Source organism: Amia ocellicauda, chromosome 11 (genome assembly GCF_036373705.1).
Source record: "Amia ocellicauda isolate fAmiCal2 chromosome 11, fAmiCal2.hap1, whole genome shotgun sequence".
NCBI lineage: Eukaryota > Metazoa > Chordata > Actinopteri > Amiiformes > Amiidae > Amia > Amia ocellicauda.
Window position 1 is genome coordinate 23,111,213 of NC_089860.1, and position 10,677 is coordinate 23,121,889.

General features: G+C 41.4%; 1 protein-coding gene across 3 annotated transcripts in view; it reads left to right on the forward strand.

Annotated features, from left to right (window-relative positions):
• sh3pxd2b (SH3 and PX domains 2B) overlaps window positions 1–9,574 on the forward strand; it is a 47,441-nt gene extending 37,867 nt beyond the window's left edge. For 2 of the 3 annotated variants that reach the window (XM_066717006.1, XM_066717007.1), the window contains 7 exons: window positions 126–260; window positions 654–755; window positions 3,227–3,344; window positions 3,447–3,625; window positions 3,920–3,969; window positions 4,215–4,340; window positions 4,636–9,574. In XM_066717006.1, the coding sequence (XP_066573103.1) occupies window positions 126–260; window positions 654–755; window positions 3,227–3,344; window positions 3,447–3,625; window positions 3,920–3,969; window positions 4,215–4,340; window positions 4,636–6,120 (2,195 nt within the window). In that variant the 3' untranslated portion in view covers window positions 6,121–9,574. The remainder of the gene's footprint in view (window positions 1–125; window positions 261–653; window positions 756–3,226; window positions 3,345–3,446; window positions 3,626–3,919; window positions 3,970–4,214; window positions 4,341–4,635) is intronic. The other variant, XM_066717008.1, reaches the window with a different exon arrangement.
• The last annotated feature ends 1,103 nt before the right edge of the window (window positions 9,575–10,677 follow it).

The following is a 10,677-nucleotide window of genomic DNA, read 5'->3' on the forward strand; positions in this document are numbered from 1 at the left end:
ATGAAATAATATCATCTTTTCTCCTCTCTCTCCCTCTGCACTCATCTCCTCTGTGCAGGAGGTGGGCAGCGCTCCAGTGAGAGTGTGACATGGCTGATGGCCTTGTATGTTTTGTGTTTCTCCAGCAGGAGACTTTACCTCCGCAGACCCCCTGCTTTTAGATCAGTACGTGGCTGTCACGGACTACGAGAAACAGGAGAGCTCCGAGATCAGCTTACATGTGGGACAGGTGGTGGAGGTCATCGAGAAGAACGAGTCTGGTGAGGACGCGCTTCTGTCTACCACTCAGGGTGTCACGTGGGAGAATTGGTGGGGTTTGTCAGGGAAAATCTTCAGTGTAATGAAATTGTTTTAAAGCAAATCATAAGTTAATATAACTACAAGATGTTTTATTGTCCTAGCTTTACTTTTTAGTAACAGCAGGGTACATCGACCTGGGTAACTGTATTGTGGCGCTGAAAGTGGGTTTACTTGGAGGGGGAGGCAGAGAGCCGCAACTTCCAGTGCATTGCCGTGTCAGCCCTCGGCACATCCAACGCAACCTTTGGTGTTTTCATGAATTTCACGATGGACCACCCCTCGTTCGGTCTCCCTAACCCTGCTTTTGAAGGGATGGTTGCCCCTTTTCTCAGTGCTGTCTCTGCTCTGCCCAGGCTGGTGGTTTGTCAGCTCCGATGACGCACAGGGTTGGGTCCCAGCGACCTGTCTGGAAGCGCAGGACGACCCTGATGACTTCTCCCTTCCAGCTGAGGAAGGTAGGACTCCAGGCTGCCTGCCTGCACTTCACATGGCAGGATGTGTCCGGGTCACCTCATGTTGTCATGTATTTGTATTTGAGATGACAAACCTAAAATAATTATATTGACTACAAAACAAATGTTTTTAAATGTTATTAAATGCTTTAACATATAGTACTTATTTGTATATTAGTAAAAAAAATTCTATATAGGATTTGTTTGTCTGGTTTTGTCTGTTTTAAATGTTTCACTGTACATGATTCTCAGACTGCTGTAAAATCCAGAAGTTACTTGTTAGAAAGGAAGACAAGGTTGTAATATTCCTGTACCTTCCCTCATATCCTACAACACTCTCATGTAAGAAAAAAGTTTTTATTAATGAAACATAAATCTTACAATGGCACAAAAAAAATTGGCAGGGAGGGTACTAGGTGATGGATGATACATTATTTTCCATTTCTTTATGCGGATTATCGCCTTTTCCTGTCAGCAAATAATTAGATTCTGACTTCCTGTCTGCTTGCTTCCTGCTGCCCACTGTGCCGACAGTCTCTCGGAGATATTGGTCTTTACCGAGGCACGTGGGCCGCCGGCGGACGTTAGGGGATCTGTTCAGCACAGTCTATGGGCAAGGTGGAGAGTGTATTGTTACTGATTTATTGTGTGTCTGTATGCTGTGCTTGCAGTACCATGTGGCATGCAGTGATTGTTTGACTGTGACGCATGTAGGGCATGTTTTGTCATGAGATCAATGTCTTGGGCCATAATGGCAATACATTCAATCTTGAGCATCCAGATACTAACGCATGTTGTCAAGCATGAAGTCCTACCCCTGATGTATCAATTTTTTCAATTTGGTTAAGCGCCCTTTACAAGGTAGCCACAGAGCGCTTTCCAGATTGAAACAATTAATGCAAGGTGTGGAAATAAACCATTAGGCACATGAATAGGAAAATTATAGGATGACCGATTGTTACAGGAGAAAATAAATCTCTGGGGGTCCGTGGCTTAAGACCTCAGCCTAATGGTTGTCTTATGCTTACAAAAAAGTATATAATTTTAATGAAACAGTTCTGTGAAATCAGAATCAAAATATTCGTATATGATGTAAAGGAAGAAATAAGTAGCTTGTTTGTTTAATCTAAACATCCATTAGAAAGCTGATGCATTTCAATTTATATTGTACAAAGTAAGGTGTCTGCTTTCATTTGTGCGTACTAAAGGGTTTTCCCAACTTAACTGTTTAACTGTTTAGAAAGGTTTTTGTTAGTCAGCTGTTGCATGTTTGTTTCACAATTTCCAGCTCCACACAGCTCTGCCCAGATTCAAAATAATTATAATTACAAAACCCATTCCAAAATGGTAAATTAGGGAGGGGACACACACTGGCTAGAAACCAGTGATGGTAGATCGGAGGGACGGCACATGTTGTTAATCATCATATTGAGGAATTGAGACTCCCTCTTGCCAAACTCCACACCCATATATATTGAGGTGGAGGGGCCTGATCGCCTTTGGCAGTGTCGTTCCAGACGAGCTGAGAGACTATCCTCCAGTGCTGTTTGGGGATTTTGAGACCAACCTTCTCTTTATTTTCGGTTTCCATTGTCTAATAACCGCAATCAAGGGCCAAGAGAGTAATGGGATGTTTCTGCCACAAGATCAATGTACCGTACAGTATTTTGTATTTGTTGGATATTAGACTAATTATCAGGAAAGGGAAAGAAGGAGCAGTGGAAAGCTGACTGTTGAGAGAGAATAGACAACCACACCTCGTTGCCTCCTCACTCTAAATGTGGGTGGACAGTGATGGGATTTAAAGAATAAATAATTGATTTGAACTTCACTTCATCAAATTCCGTTTCGCGGGCTCCTAAAATAGGAGGACCATCTGAAAAAACAGTTGTACAACAAGTGGGAGAAGAGGCCCAGTTTGCCGAGTTGTACGTTTACCTTGTCAATCATTCGTTGCAGTTTATGTTCCACTGTGATTAATCTATGGAAATTAGAAGTCATCATACATGGAAATGAAGAAAAGTTAGGTCAGAAAATTTAAAGGAGCCATTCTTTACAAAAGCTGTCTATAGCTGGAGTCAGCTCAACTTGGTTCCTTTGATAAGTGTCTGGCTTTGTTAAAATCTTCCTCTTGTTTAAAACCTCTTGTTTTTCATGAAATGTATAGGGTAGGTCTTGGCAATATTTAACGTTTGATCTTAGTCATTTTTAAACACCATCTCCTGAAATACTCCTGTTATTTATTTAGGTTATTTTCATTATCCGTGCTTTTAGATTTTATTACATAATTACAATAAAGGTTCTGTTAATTGTTTACCTTAAGGTTTTAGATGTTGTTCTGAACATCCACCTTTTTCATAATTCAATTATTTTGTATTCTTTTACTGGAATGTTTAAACTATGATTATAAAAAAATAAATACTAAGGAAGCTTCTTATTCTTCTCCTTGGCTTTTTATATTTGTCTGCCCTCAGAGGAGAAGTACACAGTCATCTACCCCTACGCAGCCAGGGATAAAGATGAGATCAGTTTGGAGAGGGGCGGGACGGTCGAGGTCATCCAGAAGAACCTGGAGGGCTGGTGGAAAATCAGGTAAAACTCCTACAAAGTTGCCCTCTGCTTCTGAGCTCTGTTTTCTTAGCCTCCATGGAGCTTTCCCAATCTCCTGGCATCCACTGAATGTTAACATTGCAGGTACCAAGGACAGGAAGGCTGGGCCCCTGCGTCGTACCTGAAGAAGGCTGATATTTTGTCTCAGAAACTGGCTGCCGGGGCAGCGGGCCACTCCAGCTCCACAGATCTCGATGGCTTCTCCAAACAGCAGAACGCAGCCAAGGAGAGTCGCTTCTCGCCCTTCCCGGACACGAAGCGCAGTAAGTGCACCGCTTTCTGGAGCTAGTGCTCCCTCTGAGGTTTATTTTATTTTGTGTTATTGGGGGAGCTGGAATGAAAGGCAGATGCCATGTTCTTGTTTTCCCAGAGAGCGTTCACTTACTAAAATTGTTGCCATCTTGGTGTTTGGCAGCCCTATTGAGACTTCTTCTGAGGAAAGTTAAACAGGGTCCTTACAATGTGCCAAATAGCACTGCTTGGGCTGAACGTTCATAATAAGTTATGTCAGTAGTTCCTACTAGTGATTCTTTTTTTTCTCTCTTGTCTCAATGCAGAGTCTTCTGATATGAGGCAGAGGCCCCCCCCACGCCGAGACCTCACCATCGTAAGTTCATCCTAGTTGTATACCGACGTTTTTTGTCACCCTCAGTGAATTTCAGTAGATCAATCAGGCTTCTCATTGCCTTCATATCACCCACTGTGTCTTCGTCTTGCACTTGTTTGCCCCCTACTGTATATATCCCGAACTCCACCTTCAGAAAAATTAAAACGAAAGGCACCTCCTGACTTCTGTGCTTGTTTTTGTTTTCTCTCGTCTTATCTTGCACATTCTTTGCCATCCAATCCCAGCCCCGGGGACTGAACCTGCCCAAGCCACCTACTCCCCCTCAAGTGGAAGAGGAGTACTACACCATCGCCGATTTCCAGACCACCATCCCCGATGGCATCAGCTTCCAGGCTGGGATGAAAGTGGAGGTGAGAGAGTGTCACACAGGGAAGTGGACCTGCTGCTGCTACAACATGCATGTCCAAAAGAACATAGAGAAGCAATCAATCTTTTGTGCTGCTCCAGGGGTTTCACATTGCCCTGATCTTAGTGTTATTGTTATTATTATTAATAATTAAATCTACCAAAGAAAAAATATAGTGGTGATTTATTCCAACATTTTTAAAGAACCGCTTTCACAAGCTTCAGCTAAATTAACTACAGTGCCCATGAAGGGCATTCCATAGTGATCAGATAATAAGTTTGTTTTGTTTGTTTGCTCAGGTGATCGAGAAGAACTCCAGTGGTTGGTGGTACATTCAGATAGACGAGAAAGAAGGCTGGGCTCCAGTCACATTCATAGACAAATACAAGAAAACCAGCAGTGCATCCAGGCCAAACTTTTTGGCACCTCTGCCTCATGAAATGGCCCAGCTCAGGATGGAAGATGGTGCCACGGGCAGTTCGGGCCCGGAAGATGCCCCTCGGCCCCCCAGACCTCTGCCGGATGAGCCTCCCACGAGTAGCGACACTGCGGCTCGGCCCAAGCTGAAGGACTGGAAGGTGAAGGACGCAGGGAAGAACATCTCCTTTGACAATAAGGCCTTTGTCCCGAACTCCTTTTCAGGGCCTCTACCTCCTGAACCATCTTGCCCCTCCGCTGAAGAAAAGCCTGCTTTGCCACCGAGGAGAGAATCCATTAACAAGAGCTTAGAGACCGATACTTCAGAGAAACCAAGGCTCGACATGTCCAAAGGCCTGCCTCCAAAGCCGCCCGCCCCCGGGGTGATTCTGCCCCTCATCCCACCCAAGGCAGCTCCCTTCAAGCCAGACAAGAGCCCTGAGCCGAAAAAAGAGGAGAAGAACAAAGTTCTACACCTCCGGAACGAGATGGGCCTGGAGTGCGGACACAAGATCTCCGCCAAAGAGGTGAAAAAGTTCAACCTGAAGCCCATTGCTAAGCCTGGCAAGGTCAAGCCAGAGCCCAGCGAAGACAAACCTGAAGCTGCCAGTCAGGGGCTGTTTGTTAAGCCCAAACCTCTGGTTCGACCCAAACCCACCCCTGCACCCAGAGTCGAGGCCCAGAGTGAAAGCAAGGTCGACATCACCAATCTGAGGAGCCGGCTGCGCCCGTCCAAAGCAGGAGACAATGGTGTGGCAAACGAAGGATTTCAGCATGAGGCCCTGAACAATGGCAAGGGCAGCGAGGATCAGAGAGTGCCACCCAAGCAGCAAAATGGCCACGGCCAGTGTGAAGCAGAGAATGCGAAACCTCCCGCGTCTGCTCCGAAAGATTCCCCACTGAGGCCCGCTGTGCCACCGAGAAGACCTCCCCCTCCGAAAAAGGGCTCCGGTCCTTCCAGCCCAACAGAAACTAAAGCCCCGCTGAAGGAGCTGCCAGAGCATAAACCCCCCCCTCTACAGAACCGGCCCGTTCCCCCCAAACCCAAGGCTCTGGTGCCGCCGCCTGCCAAGGAGGAACCCAAACCCAAAGCAGCTCCAGGACCAAAGCCCTTCAACAAGATGGAGAAACCTGAGCCGCCCAAAGAGAAGCTGCCCCCTCTGATCAAGGACGGCGTGTCCAAGCAGGAGTTTTATATCGCCATCGCAGACTTCGAAGGGGACGACCAGACCGCGGGGTTTAAAGAGGGGGCCGTGTTTGAGGTGCTGGAGAAGAACAGCAGTGGCTGGTGGTTTTGTAAGGATGTTAACAACGGTCCGATGCCAGAGGGCTGGATCCCTTCCAATTATTTGGCGAAGAAACAATAGATATCGAACACAAGGCTATTTTACTTTATATTTAATTAGCTTTTTTAATTTAAAGGTGGTACCTTAATAGTGGCATTTTATTACATTCCATTTGTTTCAAGTTTGCAGGAAACCGCATGTGTTAGCAAAAGTGCAAAGAAACAGCCCTATAAGCAGGCTTTATTGGATCCTGTTTTCTGTAAATAAGTGTTACTTAGAACTGGAGAAGTTATTCCAGTTGCCGTATACAACCCGTGGTCCTATCAAAACAATTAAAGCTCTTGTTTTTCACCTTTTGTGCCATACATTACTCAAGGCTATTACGTAATTTTTTAATATGTAGTAACAAGCTAAATTAGATATATATACGTATATATACGTCTGTCGTCTCATGTCGTCCAAGCTATCTCCTCTCAGATTAACGTTCAAATGCTCTGAGCTCAAATATATGCATAGAAGCAAAGTTATCCACATAAGTGTATACTAGTTTTAAATAATACCAAATGGTGGGTAGAGATTTGACAGCCGAGTGGAACACAAAGCTGTAAAGCAAGGCAATGAGAGGGACTTTACAACCGGCACTGCCAACTCAGTGCAGAGGCTGTGCAATAGAGCAGTATTTTTCAACCAGTGTGCCACGGCACATTGGTGTCCCATCGGGCAGGCATGCCACAGTATTTTTGGACACGCGAAAGTCACACGTAAGAAAAACTAAATTAATAATATAATAAACGTTATGCAAGAATTTTAACGTTTGTACCAGAAACAAATGAGTTTGTGTTGAAGACAAGCTGAGGTTTCTCACTGAAATGTGGGTTTTATTTTCAAGGGGAGAGTGGGCAGGAGGGGCTGGTGTGCCACGCAAAATTGTATTAAGTAGGTGTGCCTTGAGCTGTCAGGGGTTGGGAAACGCTGCACCATTGTGCACTTTTCAATGCATCTGTCAACAGTTCAGGGTTCATTCACTGTGACCTTCTCTTAAGATGTGAAGTATGCTATTAAACAGTATACTGTATTTAGCTGTAACAACAAGTTGTTTAACTGCTATTTTGCAAGGCTAGTTTGCAGTGAGACCTCTTTAAAATAACTAAACAAAAACCTCTTTTAACTCTATGGATAATTACATGCATACTTGATTTTTTTTTCTTCCATTCTTCAGTTATATAGCCTCCTTCCCTTTGATCAGTCACGTGTTGATATTAATGAGAAAATTGCTGTTTAACAAATCTACCCTGCTCTAATCGTCATCTTCTGTGTGATAGAAAATAGAAACAGGATATTTTTGCATTTGGTTTATTAATTGCATCCCAGTGCCATCTGTGTTAGCTGCAATTAAAGATAATCCCCCACATTATATTGTAGATATGTGTCTTAACCATCTATGTGTATAACACTAAAAAGTCAGTAAGTACACTGTTTGTTAACAAGGTGCTTTAATCTTCTTTGTATGATGCAATATTTTAATGTTTCTATTTGTTTCGGGTTTTTGTAACACTAATATTGCTTGACTGGTTTCAAGCATTCGATTTAGTAAACACTTCGTTTATTTTTCTTTTTTATTTACATTTTTTCTTTAAAATAACTAATTTAGTTGTTTTCTTTAGATTCGTTCATCCTATTACCTCAAGTTGAGCCGTAATATTGGGAAGGAAGGTATTCATTTTGCAGAAAAATAGACCGGTAAAAGCCTCTGTTTAAAGAAAGACAAGGAGACAATGGTATTAGATGTTATAGACGCTGTAATATGACATTCACTGACAAGGCCAGGAGCCCAGTGGCTGATGAGTTTCACGAGTATTCAAACACATGGTTTCCACTGGCTGCTTCTGCTCACAAAGGAACAGTTCTCTTTCAGCGGCTCGATCATTTCATTGCATTGCAAGTGCTTCGTTGTCTTTGAAAATGCTGTACTGAATATCCACCCTGTACACCAGCTGGGTTCGCCACAGAGATTTGTTCAGGAGTTCCTAATTGGTATTATGTAGTAAAATCCAGCTTTTTCCTTTGATTTTACTGCAAAAAAATAAAAAAAGAAAATATTTCAGATCATATTTTAGGACTTAAAACAACCCTTCTTTTTAGGGTCTCTTTATCTGGTATGAAATCAATCAAAAATCAATAATGGGGAGACTTTTTTTTCCCTTTTAGTATGATTGTTAACTGCTTAAACCAAAATAAGTGCTGGTTTACCAGCTGATTTCAAAGAAAAGTTACTGCATTCAAAAGATGATGATGATGATGATAATACATCTTCATTTAGCATGTTATAGGTGTAACCACTATCTGATTGGATATAGTACTCCACACTGTGTAACAGAGGCTCTAATTAAATCTTGAATCTGCTGAAACCTCAATGGCTCTCTGAATGCAGAGGCCCGTGGCACTGGATTTCCAATGCAAGATGCATTTCTATAAGGTTTTACCATTTCATGTCATGTTTCAAGCTGGACAGTCCTGTATTTTCTGTTTTGAAGTCACTGAATGGAATTAAGTCCACGATTTGCTGGTATTTTAGGGCATTCGAAATGGATTGGTAAAAGGTCTGTGGAAATGAATGCAACTGCTTTTACTTCTAGAAAACGGCTGTAATGGATAACTAGTGAATGGTAGGGATGTGAGCCAGGAAAATAACAAATTCTATCTTCTAATGTTGTGTAGAAAAAGCTTACGTGATGCTACAGAGTTTTTGGTTTGCTACAAGAGAAGAAGCACGGATCATAGCTGGGATCTCCAGTTCCGTACTGAGCCTACAGTCACCTGAATACTCTCACAGGTCGTCAGCGCCACGTACACACTGGTTTAGACCAAAGAGCTACGCAATTGAAATCGTACTCGCTTTTTAGTATTTATTTGAATGAATAAATACACAAGTTCAAAGTGTATGTTGTGGCGAGATGAGATGCTGATAACTGAGCTTATTCCTTAGTTATGCAAAAGATGCTGCATACTTTTCGGAGATGCTGTATATCAAACTCGCTACAGGATGTCTTCGTGTAAATGAGCATATATATGCAAATCTGTGTAATGCAATAGAAGTAATTATATGTTTGTCGGAATACCTCCTGCTCTGCAGTTAGAGCAAAGTACAGATAATAAGACGGTTACATTTTTAGCATTGTTAGATTCCCAATGAAACAGTACAGTGTGTCCTATTATAATGAATGTTTCACTTTATTCAGTGAATTAATTACACATTCCTAGTTACTTTGCCTTCACACAAATGCCTTACTAGAAAAGCCATTTATCTCAAATGATTGAATTTTAAGTGCTGTGCCTTCAAAGCATTGTGTGCTAATAATTGAAGCTGGTTTTGTTTTGTGATTTTATTCCCCCTCCCCCCTGATGTGTAGTACTGTAACTGAAGTCATTTATTGTTCAGACTATGATTTCACCTTACACCTGCTCTTTTTTGTGGCTATTTTTTTTGTTTTGTTTTGTTTTATACAAATTTAATAAACATTTCTCATAGCTCAAACTTGTCTTTGTCTGTAATTGGTGGCGTCACATCTGCCAAGAAGCAGCATCGAATAAATGCATGTGTAGGTTTTGGGATACTTTCCGGTTTTCATTTCAGTAGGACTCGGGGTGATGGTTTTAAACACTGCCGTCTAATAAAAGCATTTGTATTGAAATTCAGGACGGGTGCTGCTGGTAGGAGTAGAACTGAATATTTGCAAAACTGGATAATAAAACTTCAGACCAGAGTGTTTGCTTATTTGTTTGATGTAGAGATTTTGGTATATAAAAGTTATATGCTACAGTATGTATGAGGCCCCCTTGTGGCCTTCTATAGTAATACAATCTCCCTTTTAGGGCATAAATTACAACTACTAGAAAGATGTATGGAGCATTTAAAGGGTCAAAATTATTTTTAAATTCTTAAATTGATTAGTCAATTCATTAAATAAATCCTCAATTAATAAATTAATTCTGTAATATATTTTGCTGTTTGCAAAGTGGTCTTTCAATTTCATTAGACCGAACTTTAAGGGCTGTCAATCTATTGAGGGGGTGAGTTTTAACCTTCATGAGGCACCAGTTTTTACCCAAATCACTTGTAGGAGGTGCTGTAATATACATCTATTTATATACATATCTAAACATACATGTATACATACCCATACATACATATATACATTGATTCTCAAACTTAAATATGCATATATGGTACTTTTTGCACTTATGTTGTAAGTCGCCCTGGATAAGGGCGTCTGCCAAGAAATAAAAATAATAATAATAATAATAATATACATATATATAACACAAATACATTTATACACTTACATAGATAAATATATACATATTTAAACGTGTGTGTGTGTATATGTGTGTGTGTATATATATAAATTGCAGTGGTCTCAATTTTTTCCAGAGCTGTGTGTGTGTGTGTAATATATATATATATATATATATATATATATATATATATATATACACACACACACACACATACAGCTCTGGAAAAAATTAAGAGACCACTGCAAGTTTTTCTTAAATCAGCATCTCTACATGTATGGCAACCATTCCATTCCATTCATATATTTATTTGGAATTTGGGAGAAATGTTGTCAGTAGTTT